The sequence below is a fragment of the Nyctibius grandis genome, chromosome 8, assembly GCF_013368605.1.
Source record: "Nyctibius grandis isolate bNycGra1 chromosome 8, bNycGra1.pri, whole genome shotgun sequence".
NCBI lineage: Eukaryota > Metazoa > Chordata > Aves > Nyctibiiformes > Nyctibiidae > Nyctibius > Nyctibius grandis.
The window spans coordinates 31,343,986-31,361,396 of NC_090665.1; the positions used below are offsets into that span (position 1 = coordinate 31,343,986).

The 17,411-nt window shown below is 38.1% G+C and overlaps 1 protein-coding gene across 2 annotated transcripts in view; it reads right to left on the reverse strand.

Moving 5' to 3' along the window:
- Nucleotides 1-317: 317 nt before the first annotated feature.
- Nucleotides 318-17,411, reverse strand: part of RPAP2 (RNA polymerase II associated protein 2) — a 50,398-nt gene continuing 33,304 nt past the window's right edge. The window contains exons 12-14 of one of the 2 annotated variants that reach the window (XR_011048610.1): nt 9,255-9,404; nt 8,464-8,670; nt 318-1,709 (exon numbers count right to left, since the gene is read on the reverse strand). Coding sequence is in view for 1 of the 2 variants with exons in the window: in XM_068405842.1 (XP_068261943.1) it covers nt 8,670; nt 9,255-9,404 (151 nt within the window). In the remaining variant the exon portion in view is untranslated. Of the gene's footprint in view, nt 1,710-8,064; nt 8,671-9,254; nt 9,405-17,411 lie in introns of those variants that run through there. The other variant, XM_068405842.1, reaches the window with a different exon arrangement.

Here is a 17,411-nt window from a genome sequence, read left to right on the forward strand (position 1 = left end):
AATAGGAAAGGTTTGGAAGAAAAGAGAAGAGACAGGAACAGAGCAGAGAAAGGAAAAAGGGTGGGGTGACTCGAACTCTGATGGCTGTGATACCCAGTTGTGAGTTTTTACTAAAAGGCTTTCAATAGTGCTAGGTATACAAAAACTTGATGAAGCCAGTATTATCTGTGAAATAGTGAATTCAATATTTTAAAAAACCTGTGGCTCTTGGAAAATGTACTTTGCTAGCTCTCAGGCTATGAGAGCGGATACCTGGGCTAACCTGCAGGGAACTTCCTTCCTCCGTTTGTAAAGGAAATAGGGATGTGAAGATATGTATCTATGCTGTTGTGCTCCCCCCCCCCCCCGCCTCCAACACACATGCTTCTTAGTACTGGTGACTTTATCTGCTTTGCCTCCAGCATCATCTCTCTTGTATTCAAAGTTATCAGATAGAGATGAACTAGGGAAAAAAAAAATCCAGCTTTTGACTCAAACCCTTAAAATACAAATGATGTAATCAGAATCCAGCATTACTCTTACACAGATCTTTACAGAAGATCAGCAATCAAGTACATACTAGAGGTCAATGTTTCACCTTTGAATCATCAGATTAAAAAAATGATGTTTCTTTCAGTGAAACCTGCACAACAGCATTATCTTACAGTTGCATATTGACAGAGAGCCTTAAGGCAGCCAAATACACATTTGTAGCTATGCTTTTAAATTTTAGGTGTTCATTTTTTTAATGCTATGACAAATTTTGAACTGTAGAGATAAGGTGACAGCATGCTGCAAAGTGTGAAGTGTGCTTGAAAGTTTAATTAAGAAACAAGCTAGCTGGTCTTACGTATTTTTTCAGCATGAAAATGACCCCTTCTACATGTCATTCTTTGCAGGACAGTATCATGAGGCCATATCATAGCATTACTGCCAAGCCGAATTATAAATATTTGGCACCTGAGCACTACAGCATTGTGGACCAAATCTCGTCCCGCATCAACCCTGCAGTGGGAGGAGGGATGCCCTGCAGATAGGCACTACACCTCAAAGAGCTGTGGCTCCTGCTATTGCCTGCCCCTGAAGACCTGGACAAATCACTCCCCTATGCTCAAACAGCCTTCTGTAATGTAGGGACCTGCTACAGCAAGTCTGTAGCTATGGGCCTGCTTGCTCACGACGGGAGCTTTGCTCGGCTCCGGTCCAGCTCCCCAGCGCACTCTCGGTGAGCAACACACGGGGGCTCTGATGCAGAGAGGCTCCGTGGTGTGCACAAACCACACGTCCCCAGTGAAGAGGCCTCGCTTACCCTAGTGTGTAACTCAGCTAGCGCAGGAACACTGGTGCTGCTCTTCGGCAAACAAGGAGACCCATCTTGGTCCCATAGCAAGGATCCAGTTTAGCTCAAAGAGATAAAAAACTCAACAAGCAAATGCAAAGTGTTGTTCAAATTAATCTCTTCTTTCTGAGAGCAGCCTCGGGTTATACACTAAGGGACCATGAAAACTAAAAGCATCAAATGGCATTTGCGTTCTTAAGAAAAAACGCCTGCACTGTGTTGAAAACATTTCAGATTCGTTCTTTGGAAACAGTTTGTGTGATTTCTTCTGTTTTTCTTCAAGCGTGATTCTGTTTTTCTTCAGCACTGCTTGCTGCTTGGGGTGTGTGGTTTGACACTCAGCTTGTCAGTTTAGTATTTTGAGATTGTGAGTTTTTTGAAGAGGGCACATCTGTGGTTATAGAAGAAAAACAAGAAGCATCAGATGTTCATCGTACAAAAAAGCAGAGCTTGGGAGGATCTTAGAAATGACTAGTTAGCAGGGACGACATGTATTTGACCCAGAGCTGCTGAGGGCTAATGTAGTGTCTGTAAAATAACTTATTTTCCAAGTTTTCAGATGCCCTCTGGAGAAATTAATAAGGAAGAAATACTCTAACTATATTTCTAGTTGTGAAATTTTATGATAAGCCAAGGATCTTAAGCAGCAGAAACATCTACTTCGCTTTTTATTTTTTTTGTGTTCAGTGAGAGCCCACAGTTCAGAAAAAAAAGAATGTATTCAACAAAGCTTTTAAGTGAAGGGCTTCTCTTCAAAAAATGAGAGATTGTGATTCCTAAACAAGGTATATAATTACCAAGACAACAGTTTGCTCTCATTTGCATCAACAGGAGCTTTGTCATCACAACTTTAAGCAGTAAAACTACTGCCCTTTTGAGAACAGAAGGGAGTGTTGGACTGCAGCTTCACCCCCACATATTACTCCTTTAGAGTAGGATACTGCAGCAATAGCCTAGGAACAGTTAAGGCTGACGGACATTTAACCAGTCTTTATGCAAGAAGAACTGAAGTCAGATTGCAGAGGAGGGTAGGCTTAGGCAGGTTTCTCTGTAAAAGTGAACTGGATGTAACACTTGCTCAAAAATCAACAGCCAACACAGGGTTCACAGTGGTGTCTGCCTTTGTTAAAATGCAATAATTATTCTAGCTTAACCAACTGCATTGTTATCAAAAGACCATATTATTTTCAAACTTAATTTTTAATCTTTCTCTTCCATACTGATATGAACTCACCCTCTCTTTTCTGGCTACGCAGGTAAATATACTATACCAATACACTTTGCTTGTACCGTCTCAGTGAAGTATTTTTAATGTCTCACATGGTCATTCCTGCTTCGAGACTACGTCTTCAACTTGAAACACCCAGGGTTTTTTGGACAAGTGCAGGTATCTGAAGTTACCTTCTAACACAGAATGCGTAAGTGATGTTGTAACATGTCAACTGCCAAAGTAACATGCCTATACTTTGAACTACAGCCAGCCTTGCTGAATCAGTACTAGCCACAGATTTGTAGCCATTTATTCTCTATCTGTTAAATTAACAAATTGGAAGTGTCTGCAAAAGGCCTTCTCCTGACTGTGAAGAGCGCTTGCAATACTGAGATATTTATGGAAAATCCTCCTCAGTGGCAAATCCTGATTAGGAAATGTTATCATTTTTTTGCGTAATAGGTGAGATAGATAGACATGCCTAACATATTGGTTGCTGTAAAATACCTTAGATGAGTCAGATCTTAGCTGGCAGCTGCAAGCAGGGTTGTTCTGGCTTCTTAGATAATACTACCAATTATGATCATCTTTGTTACTTAACTACTGTACTGTAAGCTATATTAACCCGATTTGTAGACACTCCCATTTGAGTAGAACAGAAAGGCAGGATTTATGATGTAAATCCTGATCTAAGTGTTTGCAGCTTATTAAAGCTGTATCCAAAGTCCTTTAACTCTCCATACTAATGACATTCTAACCAAACTGTAGGACTCTCCAAGAATCTGCTGCTGTCCCACTAAGTGTTCAATTCAGTTACGTACCCCATAAAATTTAAGAGGCTAAAAAGTGCCAGAAATGGCATTGATTTGATGTGGCTTGCAATGATGCAGGATGTACCAGTCAGTAGTCCCACTGGCTTTGTCCTCTGATCTTTGCATGCAGCTTCTGCTGGTAATCACAGCGTGCAAGAACGTTCTAAAGACTTTGCCTTTAAAGTACAGGCTACCAAAGCATCCTGGGGACTGATTCTAAAGGGTGAGTTTTCGTAGTGGCAAGATGCAACTGCCTTACGATCACCAATGTGTCAGCTCTAGTCTGTTCTTGGAGAAGGGACTCATTAGGGAACTGTTGTCTTGGGGTGACTGCAGGATAGCACAGTAAAACCAACAAAGAGGTGGACATCTGAAGTGTCACAGGGGCCACACCTACTGTATTATTCTGATTGATAAGCCTTCCTAAGTCTAGGACTTAAGTCTGCACATTCAACTATGGTGGCAAAGTCAGTGGGAAGATAAACCTGGCTCACAGATCTCAGAAACGCTGGTCAGGAAGCTGGTGGCCTTTGTAGCTCTGCCACTACTGTTAATGCTGCCTCAAACATGATGCTGTACTGAGGAGACTATTTTGAGGACAATGCCCAAAAAGTATCTGACAATATTGCCCATTTTCCAGGTCAAGAACAGTTTAAAAAGGCTTGTGCTTGTTTCTCACCTTTCTTCTTGCTAATTATTACTCTTTTTGGCTAGTCTTGTCTATTTTTTCAGAACTCCAGGTTGCCTTGCCAGCTGCAAGCAACCAAGGGGGAATGACCAACATTTATCACACATGTCCAGATCAGCTACTGAGGCAATTTATGCTTTCACTTGCTATTTGAAACCAGAGCGCTCAAAGGAGAGCTACTTGAAGACATAGGTTTCCAGCTCTCTCCCCCCACCTCACCAAATCCTGTTTAGCACCACAAATGCCACAGTTCACGTTCTACAGCATCTTTCAGGCAGCCCGTCTCCCAAAGCACAGTCTGCAGTCTGTGCAGAGAAGTGGTTCTAAGATGAAGAGTCACACAAAGAAAGCTCACAAGAGGAAAAGTCTCTAGCAGTATTGCTTTCTGCCTTTGCTAATGGCAGGCACACCCACTTCCTCTGACTCTAATCAGAGGACGACTGGCTGTCAGGTGGTAGAGATATGCAGTTGAGCAACAGAGGTCTTTATAGGTGCCTAGCCCTGCCTTGTATACCATCTGCTGCTTATGGAAACTTAAGACTTGCCAAAGAGAGGCTGCTTCTGTGTTTTCAATATTTAATGCTCATTGGAAATGACAGTTCAGCATTACCTGCTACCCCAGTGAGATCAAGCTAAACCCCACCCACAGTACTGGGTGGTCGTAAGCAATTGCAGAAATAAACAGTAAGTAGGGAAAGCTTAGAGGCAAATTGTAGAATTAGAGTGTAACCTCCTGGACATACTTTCAACACACTGGCATTTTATTTTTTTCCTGAAGACACTCACTTTAATTCTTTTGGTTTTAACTCTTACAGGTTAAGAAAAAATTCTGTGTGAAGTAGTAGCCATCAAAATAACCAAAAAATAGGATCAGATTGCTTGGAAACTTCCCACTTTGCAGTGGCAGATCCCCATTCAGTTTTGTGCCATGCTTTATTACTAAATAAATTACTCCAGGGAGAGCCAGTCCACTATGGTCAAAGTTCTCAGCTGACTTACCTGCTTGCTTTCTGCCACCAGGGAGCAGAGGCATTAACACCACCTACTTCATACACTGCACTAATGTATGATCTGGAGAACCTAAATTTAAGAGCATCAGTTCTCTCTGAAGCAAATAGACAGGCAGGTACCCAAGGTTGGATGCCTAAATTTAGAAGGTGTGAATACCGCTTTTCCCTTCTCTCTTCCTTTTTCTTCTCTCTGATGTTAGTCCTTTTCTCTCCAGCAGTTAAAAGGTCAGCTGAGACTTAATGTCCTGCTGAGCTGCTCATCCCCTCTTGCATTTTGTGGAGTCCAGATTCTCTCAAACTAGGGGGAGAAGGGTAGGACATGCAGGTTCAACACCAAGATTCACAGGACCATTATTTCTCCTCAAAACCACAACAGATGCCTTGCTTTTAAACTCCTCACTGAGACTGAAGAGTGAAAATACAGGTGAATCTTCTGTGTGTTGTGTGGACACAGCCTTTGGGGCCCCAGATGTATCTCATGTACGTACAGCAGCAGTGAAGGGCTCTGCACTAGGAAATTCAGTATTACAGAGTGCAGTACTTAAACCGACAGTATTTACAGGACTGCTAACTGAACTTTGGTGTGAAAATAGACACAAAAGCTTTTCTTCTATCCTCTTTGGCCAGCACAAAGACTGCTCTGCATAACTGAACAATTTGACTCTCTCTGTATATGTGGTTTTATTAACACTGTTCTCTTCCTGAGATTACTTCATTACATCTATAGAAAACTTGGTAAGAAATCCGTATCTGCACTATGCAGGTGTATGTCACACATTCCTCCTTTGATGCTGAGAAGCTGCAACAGCATGAAGCAGGCTTTGCTTTAAACTAAACTGTTTCTATTTCCCCCCCCGGCTATTAAAAGAAACACATCATACCATATTTGCCCTACTACAGATCCACTGCCAGACAGGCTTGGATGCTTTACACAGCCTTGGCAATGGCTTTCTATGACTTTATGATCCTGATGATCTAAGCAGCTGATGGCTTTACCAAGCGCATGCTCCTTTCATAAAGCTGTTCAGAAATAGAGGCTTATGTCCCATCTACCCTAAGCCCCAGAGCCATAATGTCCCTACGTGCCTGCAGCTCACAAATTAAGTCACTAAAATTTAGCGTATCTGAGCTAAGGCTCAAACCCACCACTGAATCGAGTCTCAGCTGTTCTCATCTGCTCAGCTAACATAGGAAGGAAAAACACTAAGCACAGCAGCAAGGCCACAAGGAAACAATCTGCCTGCATACATAACCAAAATGAGAAGGGGTGGGGGGAGTGAGCTGAGAAAGAGTAAAGTCTGTTAAAGGACAGATAGCTGTGGCAGAAATTAGCTTTAAGCTCATAAATGAGGTCTAGATTTGAACATTTCTAAGCAGTTAAGCTGTTACAAAACATGTTCATAAGAAAACTACACAGATGAACGTAATTTTTGGTGCTTGAGTTGTGCTCTTTGTACAACCAGTTATGGCTGATAGTATGAAAGATCCTTTTGAGATGAGTCTACAGCCTTTCTCCTACACAAAAGTAATGTGTACATGTATACTTTCTGCATTTATTCACATGTGTTTTACACACATTTAAGGGAGAAGAAATTGTTAAAGGTAAGTGAAGAATATCCCTTCAGGGCATTTCCAGCATATTATAGAAGTCTTGCGTCTGGACTGGTGAAGAAGGTCATGGAAGGAGAAAGTTTATTCTGTTCTCTTAGGGCAAGGAAAAGAATGCGTGACCTTACTACATAGCAGCCAAGGAGGAGATGCAAAAATCCTGGAAGCTTACTTTCTTGAGCTGCTGAGGCAGACAGTAAAAGCAGCTACAGTGAACCCTGATAAAGAGCTCTTTGGGCCTGTGACCTACTAACTCTTATTACAAGATCATACGCTTCCGACACAGTAAGTGCTGAAGACCAAGCCTAAAAATAACTAACAAAAAAATCACACCATTAAACTGACAGGAAGTGTAAGAACTTTCCAAATGAGAGCCACCGAACCTAATGAAACAGTCATATTCCCACTATGATGTACATTTGTAATGCCTTCTAGGTGTACTCCGTATAGCAGCCTTGTCATAGGGTAGTTGTAATCTTTATGCCCCAAGGTAAACATACATGGAACAGAACAATGGCTCGCTCAGAATCTACAGTGAAGTGCTAGCTAAAAATAGAAATGGATTTATACCTATCTGCTTCTGATTTTGGAAGTTAAATACAAGGTTTAAGTTTTGCTCAGAGTTATCATACCCATTACTCAGTCTTCTACAAGCTTATCTTTTGCTGAGGTCTTGTCCCTTCTTTGCATATGTATCAAGTAAAAAGTTTTCCATCGTGGTACAAAACCAATGTACCTTCTATGCAGATTACATCATGCATTCCTATGAATTTGACATCAGACACACTCTGATCACGATGGGTATTTTTTTCCTATTGCATACTTAGAAAAATGCATAGCTTTAACTCTGTATTAAAGGTTTTCCTCATTCTAAACTGTTGCTTTTACAATACTGAACATAACTTCCCATTACAAAGTAAGTCAGGAAAAGTCAGGCATCACCTAAATAAACTCTGCCACACAATGAAGCTTCCAGGGAGAAGCTGCACAAGCTTCTGTGTCAGGGGCAATCAACATATTTATCCTGATTATCATAAAGGAACTACACAGCAATAAACTCATTATGTGCAGAGCTCCCTTTTGGTGTCCAATTACAGAAACAAAACACAGGCATAAACTCTGTTTTTTAAATGGAGTTGCTATGTAGCAGGCCTGGTAAGTCTTGCATCAGCCTTAACTAGTGCTGGCATTTGCTGCAGACTAAGCACTGTCAGTTACAACTTTCTTCTCAAGTCTCTCAAAGGACAATGTCCTATGAACTGAGAACTATGCAATAAACCATATTATGAAATCATTAAGAATTACTAGTGGATTAGTTTTAAATGACATTTTATAATCAGTTAGTGACAGAAGCAAGTCTAAACACAGTCTAAAGAACAAAACTCTCTTAAATGAAATGATTACTGAAAGCCACAAATTAAGTTTTTTAGTTATTAAAATATATTTTAAAGTCCAAATTAGTAACAATTAGAGGCTGTTAAAAATAACTTCTACACAAGTTCAAAGACCACCTCTTTTCTTAGAAGTAGCAAGATAAACAGACTATAGATCAGACATCTCTGTGTACTGTTGTCATCGTTCTTAAAGATTACTGCTCTGTGACTTGGGTCAACTGGAAAAATAGCAGCAGCAGTGTTCTTAACACTCCAAGCTAATATGCTTCTTTTTTCCCCCCTCTCTTTCCCCAGTTCCTGTAGACAAATTTTGGCTGAAAATTTCCAAAGCAAGAAAAACCCAAACCAATCCAAACTCCATTCTACTGCTTTTAAATAGACAGTTCTCAGATGTTCCACATTTCAACTAGTCTTCATGCATACCTTGAACAACTGCTGTTACAATCTGCTTCTCCACAAGACTTCAAAATTCTTATTCATAGGAAGGAAATAAAAAAGCAGAAGTGCAAGAAGTACAATTAATACCAAATTTCATTTTTCATTTAAAAAAAGTTCCAACAATTGAAGGTGTTCTTTTTTCTCTGTGCCACGATTTCAGATAGTAGGATATGTTAAGATGATCACCTTATTCTGTGGGGAACAAAGGACTGAGATCAGTAATGTTAGTACACTAATTACTTACCTAAATACTATCAATGAATATAGCATTAATCAGTTGAATATGGTCAGCATAAATAAGGTATTTGCTCTTAACTTTTTCAGCCTACCCAGAATGCAAAATGTAATCTCAGTATTATGCAAAAAATACATGGCTTTTAGCTCAATTTTATATCACAAAGACTGAACATAACAATTTCATTTTAATAATAAAAAACACCCTGCTGAGACTTAGCCATCGTAGCCACACAGAATTTTTTTTATAAATTGTAGTAGAACTTGAGTAAAAATTCCTCCCAAAATTGCAGTAAACCAACTATATATTCATAAAAGATTAAAGTGATAAGTAAGCAGCTGGCATTTACTGTAAGTGACAAAATGATGACACTCATTTCCATACCACATATATTTCTTTACTTTAAAATGTACTTTACACATTTTGTACTCTGGCTGATACGATCTTTAGTTACTGTGCATACTTATAAAATACTGAAAATTAAAACTATTGTTAACTGGCTTAGTTTTATGACATGCAAAATAGCTTAAAATTGACTGACCATTCAAGTAGGCAGTCCTTTCTAAATATTCTTGTTAAACTTTCCAGATCTTCATTTCTGAAATGCAGTTCTTCCAGCAACGTAGTCAGGAACTGTGTGTACATTGGGCTTGTCTGAGTATTCTTGACAAGTGGAGTAATTTGTGACAATCTGGCAAAAAAAAACCCAAACGTATTTCATACAGAAGAGACTTTTCAGTGTCAGATGTAAAAAAAGCAAAGCTTGTGAGTTCGAACAACTGTACTGAAGAAAGGCAGTTTATAACGTCACACTTGATTCATTACAGTACATAAGATTGTATGTATTATATACAATATGACCTGTACCAAAATATGAATTTTTATTAAGATGTGGCGAAACAAAAAAAATCTAATTAGAAAAAAATGGGCTAGTAGTTTGTATGCCTCTGATCAGTTGTATATTGATGTTATATAATGTAGACAAACAAAATTCAGAACAAAGTGCAAAAAGGAAAGATATCAGTCATTATTTTCGTCTTTACCAAAAAGCTCCTAAACATTCATACTGTAAAAGTTCTATAGTTCTTTGTATGAGCAAAATATAAAAGAGCTATAAAATTCTATCTTAAAGTAACCAAGAAGAATATTTTAACTACAAATTATTAACAGGGCTCCTTGACAGAAGTTATACTTCATTGGTAAGTCAAACACTGTCAAACTTCATAAAGACATTCAAGAGGGTCACTTACTTCGACAATTCTTCCCCCATTCTCTATGCTATAAAACACACAGTACGTCAAAAGAGCAAACGCATTTTGCTTTAAGCCGAGATTTCTCCAAACACATAGAAGCCTCTCATGGAGGCTTTTTGGATTATTAGTAATTTTACTTGACACACATGGGCACATGAGACATCAATTAAATTCTCAAACCAAGGAGCAATTTGAGTGAGTAATCAGAGCAATTTGATTTCTTAGTTCTGACAGTCTGTACCTTAAAGCAGTTTAAATTATACTTCTTTACACACTGAACTGTTTAAAAAATAGGCTTTAAGAAAGCTGGACAAAACTAGAAGAAAGCTAATTTAATCTTGAGAAGTTTTTATATGGGATACTAAACTTCAGTTTTAAAGATGATACTATAGCAAAGCCTTGCTTACTTAGCACTAAGCCTTGCTATAGTGAAATTATTTTCTGTTTTGGTAACAAAATTAAGTGCTTAAAGTCCCTAAGTGCCTGCAGTCTTAAGAGTGCTTCAGAAACCTAAGAAAATCAAAGGCGGGGCAGGGGGAGAGAGGGAGGAAATTATATTTCTGAATTCAGCTCATGAAGTTTAGCTTTAAAATTCAAACAATACTTGGCCTTTCAAAATTTGCTATTTAGCAATAACATTTTACAGAAAATTTTCCATTTGGGCCTGATTTTCTGAACTTCTGAGTAGATGGAGTTCATCCAGTTTCCACCGATTTTTAAAAATTACAATGAATAGAAGCTGAAAGTAGTTGCCAACTAGGAGAATAAAGTATATACATGAGAACAGACAACAGAAATAAAAAGGGCATTAGCACACATCCCCAAACAGAATGTTATTCGTCATCTGAAATCATGGAAACTGCAAGGCACACATTACTGTATATTGCATTTAGTTCCAGAATCAACAAGAACAGCAACAGAAGGCATAATCTTCAAAGGATCTAAATCCAAACATGCATAGTGCTGCTGCTAAAACGCATTCCTCAGTGTGGAAGGAGCTATCACCATGCAGATCACCTACTTATATAATACCTGTATGGAGATGAGATGTTGAGCTGTCGGTTTTCATTTGTGCTTTAATTTTATCTCAATCTATTTTTATCCTACAGGCCTTTCTTTTTCTCGTAATTCTATTGTAAAATACTGCAAAAGTAGTAATAGCTGAACCTACTTTCTAAGCACAAATATTTTAAAAAAAATCTTTAATGAACAAAATCAAGCATTGAAGCTTATGCTTAATGTTAAGTAACTTCGACAACAAACATTACTGACAAGATCACTTAACAAGAACTCATATCCCAGCAAGTTACTTAGTCTTGAATACTGTATTTAGATAAACAGTGCCCTTGACACCATATAGGAAAGAGTTATTTTAGATTATGTTTGTGAAATTATGTACTTTTAATAAGAAATTCAAGGTAGTCTACAGCTTCCTAAAAACCTTCCAGCTCAGAAAGCCTTTAAGTGAGTCCAATCTCCCTGCAGTACTAGTACTAAGACCATCTCCACTTGAAGAAAACTGCACATAAAAGAAGATTCTTTTAAATTAAGCAAAAATAGTGATAGAATATAGACAAAGGATCTTACAAGACAATAGTAAATAGAATCCCTTAATACAAAAATAAATTTACAAAAAATTTTGATTAATAAATAGACTTGTAAGGAGTTAAATTATTTTCCATTTCTTTTTGGATTCCGTTTCAGTATGTACATTTAGCTAAATATTTCAGCTATCAAACACTGACACTTGGTGAGAAGGACTTCAAGAGATGCTCAAAGTAAGGGCATGTGTGGAAAGAAAGAGACTTATGCACAAACTTTGCTATATAAACCCTCCCACAAAAGAGAAGTATTCACAGTTGGATTTGTGATTTTTGGATTGAGGCCACTAGGTTTTGTAATGTCCTTCAAGACAGACAGGAGTGAGTTGTTTCTTTCCTGGTGAGAAGTATAGCAGTTTCTATTTAAACTGGTAAACCAGAGTGCCTCTGCCCAGGGCTGACAATCTGGAGGTTGATTTTTGCATTATGACACTTTATCAGCAGGGGAGCAGAGGAAGTGCTGATAAAGGATCAGTGACCATTGCAGAGTGTTAGTCTGGAGACAAGGATAGTGGGAGAAAGACCTGGAGATGCATTATTACTAGTCTTCAATTCACCCTTCTCAGGATTAAGTAGGTTATATATGAAAAGAGACTGGGTGGCATAACAGTCATGACTTCCTGAGTGCTGGTGCCGGGCGGCTGTAACATTGCAAACACTCTCTTGGCAATGTTGCAGATTTACACGCATTTTTAGCTGAATTTTCTTCTTCCTGCCTTGGGCTTAAGAGGACATTAATAAGGATGTTATTTTTCAAAAAGAGCAGAAAACTTGTACAGTTTTAAGTAATATTCTAAAACTAAAATCTTTATACCATGAAGCTCACATGCTAAGCAGTCTATTTTTTTATATATATATATATTTTTTTTTTTTTTTTTTCTTTTGGAACTGCAGTCTGTGATATTACATAGTTGCATGGATTACAAACGTGTCCTAACTATCAGATGCTGTTTAAGACACTTTTTTTAAAAAGCAGCTATTATAGCCCACACTAAGAAAGAAAAAGGTATTGCTATTGTCGAAGAATCTGCCAGGCATTAAATATTGAGAAATTAAGTTAAAAAAAGAAGAGACGTTTTAGTTGTGGATCAATTTTTTTTCCTTACCTGAACTTTGTTTAAAAACTAATTAAGCTACTGATAAGTAGGAGACTAAATAAAAGAGGCATGTTAGCAATTAGCTAAAAACTGTGTCTAGATAGGATGTGTTAAACATTTATGAATATATGTACGAACACTTTAATCTTGGAAAACTGTGTCCTTTTGGCATTTAAACGATGCTTTAAGTTGTCATTTGAAAAGCAGTTATCGTCGAGTACTTATCTACTTTTAAGTGGCTGTTGGAACAGAAGCAGAAGCTTTTGTCTGCAAAAGGAGCAAGCACAAGTTGCTAGTTTGCACTAAGTGGCAAGTTCCATGCTCTAAGTAACACTAGTCCAATGTATATTCGAGGTACTGCACAACAGAGCATTAAGGGCTGCACTCTCATCCTTGCGTGAAATGCTAACTGAATTAAACCATAACTGTATGCAAATAAGCCAGAACAGTATTTGGAATCAATATCTTCAAGTCACTGAAAGCTGCAACGACCCTATCTCTGAAGAAACTATCATGACCAATTCAATTTAATGATATACAGGACTTCAGTTCAAGGATCATGGAATTGCCTTGAAACTCTGCAGCATCTTCAAAAGACGTAGAATATAAACAGGAAACAGGATACTTGGGACCACAATAATAACAACTGTCTACTGCAACAATGAAAATAAAAGTATAAATTCTGCTTTTCTGTTACTTCTTTCACATATTGCAACATTAATGCAGAACAAACTTTTGTGAATAAAGTCAAATAAAAACAAGAAAAGCTAAAGGATTAAGTGATTTTAAAACAGTCACCTACAGAAGCACACAAACATAAATGTTACTGGCCAAAGTTATACACCCATGCTTCAAAGACTTGCCTTCAGCACACCCATTAAAAGGAAACGTTCATGCTCGGTTCATGGAAAAGCAGTACAGTACATTCAGACTTCATGAAACAGTGCTGTTTCCTGCACACCCACTTACACCATATGGTAAACAGGTCTTTGTAAAGTTTAAAAAGTGTTAAAAATGTCAAACTATATCTGATTGATAAAATTCATATTTGCTGACTATTCCACATATGTTACGTGTTCAAGAAAAAAAAAAGTGAAATTCATCTGAAGACCAAGCTATTATTATCAAGCTATTAAACGACATCTGGCTACCGCAAAAATGTTTACATAATTTCAGTGCTTCAACTCAAGACCGAAGCTTTCTATGAATTAGTCGCCTTACAAAAACATTTGACAAGTATATTCAGGAGTTTAATCTAAATTAAAATATTTTTAGAAGTCAGTCACATTATATGAAGTAAATTTCATTAAGTGATACAGCCAGTGTGTGCAACTCATTCTTAGATCTATGCATACCTTAAACAGACAGCTGAATACATTCAGAAAAGATGATGGAGGAGCAGTATTTTTATGTAGTTAAAAGCACTAATTGGCACTTCCTATCCAAAAGTCTGAACATCATTTCTAAAAAAAAAGCCTAATTGTACAATACCATCCTCCCCTCAGATACTGGACCTCAGGAAAACCTTCCTGGACTTTCTGTTTAAGATGAATTCTGTGATCCCCTTCAAAAAAAGTTAAATTTCCAAAGTCACCACTGTGATATCAGCCAGTTACAGCTCTCTGAAATAGGCAACTGAAAACAGGCGTGAGAACACAACCACCCAAGAGTTGGGTTCCTTTCCATTCCCCAAAATTGGTCACTTAAAATTACACAAAACGTGTTGAGAATTTGCGTGCACATAAATTTACCCAATATCAATGAAAGTACTTGTATACTCATGAAGTAAAGTCCTATGCTTATTTTCAAAAGAATAATAATAAGCTTCTCCTAGAAAAAGATAAGTATGTTAGTCTTCCTAAGTTTTCCTAATGGCAGAAGCTTAAAAAAATAAAAGCCACTGATCGTGGCAGAAGCCATGGATCTGAAGACAATTATTTCAGTCCCTTACCTTGTTCGGCCTGCTTGGAACTTGAACAAGAACAGAATTATAAAGCAGAACGATGGAAGAGACAAGCACCACCTGTCCTTCCATAGACAGCTTTGGGAAATAGGATATAAACATTTTTGCCAGTTATAGGCATTTGAGGACCATGCACAAGACTCTTAACATATAATCATAACAACATAAAAAGTTTTTTCTTTTTAATTCTCTCAGTTTCTTTTGTTTTAGGCACTTCAGCCTTAATTTTTTAAGATCATCATAAGCAGGATGACTGATAACTATTCTTCTATCAGAATGACAGAGTTGCCCTAATGATCACAAAAGTTTCTTAAACACTCATTTCAGAACATGGAAACGAAGCAAGAGCTGAGAGCAACTACAGGCAGCACTTTATCTTTTTCCTTCCCCAACAAAGACACAGACACGGACTAATGCATCTGTGCTACAGGGAGGGTGCCAACAAGCCTCTGACTGAGGTGCCATCAATAGACTCTTGCTAAGTGTCCCTACCTGCAAGGAAGTGCAATGCATTTTTTGCTGTCTTTGGACAGGCACAAGTTGGACTATGGCTGTGAGCAACCTAGTCCTCTCATCCCACACACATTTTAGCTGAAGGCACTATGGTAGCAGGCACTATGTACACTTAACAAAGAGTAAAAATGCTTACAAACCTTTTTGGTGATTTAACATAGCTATCAAAGGTTCTCAGTGATCAATCAGCCATTCCAGCAATGTGCCGTTAGCACCACGCTAAAGTATGTTTGCTCCACTGCTATGACCTAAAGTCACGTCACATTGTTAACAAGGGCAGATTTAGGAGAAACAATACTAAAAAAACACGAAGAAACATAACTGTGCAGGAAACACTCTGTGGAGTGCCATTGATCATTACCTGTCAACTACTACAATAAAGCATTAAACAGAACCCCATCTGAATAGAAAGACCCTTTATACTAAAAGTTTTCCGAGGTATTGCCAATATTCAGACACAAATGAAAAATATTTTAATGGAAATTCTACACTGAAGTGTGTTGCTGGGATTTGGCAAGGACTGGTTAGTGACCCAGTGCTCTTTTTGTGTGTGTGATCAAATGGCTCTGAAAGCAGAGCAGCTTATCAAAGTCTAAATCTTTAATTCAAAAGCAGGGAATACCACCATTGTGTGGGTCACAGATAATGGAAATTAATTTGGAAGTCTGTCAACTTTCCATTCAAAACTCACACTTGCAAGACTATTATGAGTCAATTCCGGATTTGGAAAAACGAAGTCATGAATGTAGGACAGCCCATCTTTATGAATAATTAATTGGTACTTAGAGGAATTAAGTTACAAGGCCATAAAACCACACGATTTCCAGCTTTCCCCCCTCCACCTATTTTTTTTGAAAATATTTGGGACAGTACTACCTAAATAGCAACTGCTTTTGAGATTTGCAAGGAGTATTAACATACTCTTCTTCCCAGCTCTGTACCTACCATTTTGAGTAGAAATCATGAGGGAAATCATCTCTGATTGCTTCTACAAGGTATAACGGATTGGAAGGGTACTGCATGGATCAAAACAAGCCATATGCAGCAATCTCAGTTGGCAAGTGGTAACAGAGGGATTGTTTTTCAAACTGACCCTGTGGAAAACTGGTGAAAAGGCACTCCACTGAGGAGCCCAGAACAAGCCCTCTGCACTAGACAGGCAGACAGCCCAGCTGAGCATATTGTACCACCTCTTGGACCACAGGCGGGTTACAGGACAGTACCAAAGAGGATGCCATTACTTAAGACAGGAGCCCCTAAAGTTGTTTCAGTAATACAAGGTACTTTAATTTCATCAACAGTCTAAGACTCCTTCAGCAGCTGTCTACAGTAAATTTCCTACTCCTTGCACTGCAAGTAGAAGGGAGAGCACAAAACCTCATCCACAGATTTAAATAAACTTTTGAGCAGATTTATAAAAACTAAATATCAGTACGATACTGCAGGTCATTTTCAGTAATAATTCGTTTCACTTAGTGTTAAAAATCCTCTAGAAATACACAAAGCCATGTTAAATGAATAAATGGAGACAACCATGCCATTATAATGTGTTCTACTGCATCAACACACCAGGACTGGAGTGTTTTAGTTTTGTGGGTTTTTTTTTTTAAACACTTCAAATATATTTGCGCTACTAATGTTACAGATTTGATGGTCTTAGCAATGCAATAAAAATGTTATTAATCAAAAATACCACTCTTTTAATATAGCAGTTTTATAGAATACAGTCTTAGATTCCATTTTAATTATGTTCCTATAAAGGAAGTATCCAACACAACTGATTAAACAAAAGTAATTGTTTTGTTTAAGACAAATGGCTTGACTGAGTCAATACAACAAGTGTTACAGATCAGCAATAAAACTCATTGAAATAGATGTGTATTGCAGCCCACAGACCATCTGCCTGTACATATAACTGGAGTGTCGCCAATGTATCAATCACTTAACAACAGTGCTTCGGTTGATGGGGTGAACTGGAACACTTGCCGTTTTTATCCATTTCATGAACGCCTACCGAAAGGCACTCAGACATTTTGACAGAATAAGTCAACGCATCACTGTAATTCTGCATGTTCTTCACAATATACTGACTGCCTGCTTAATTTGAGGTAGAGTCCCTCACAGTGTATCACTGGATACAGTACACTTGTCTAGGGACAACAATTTTGTTAGTAAAGTATCTTAAATCACAGCAGGGATTTCCACAGACCTTAAAGCATAATGCATCCACCAGGCAAAAGTTAGTATCAGACAGAAAGCTGATCTGAAGCA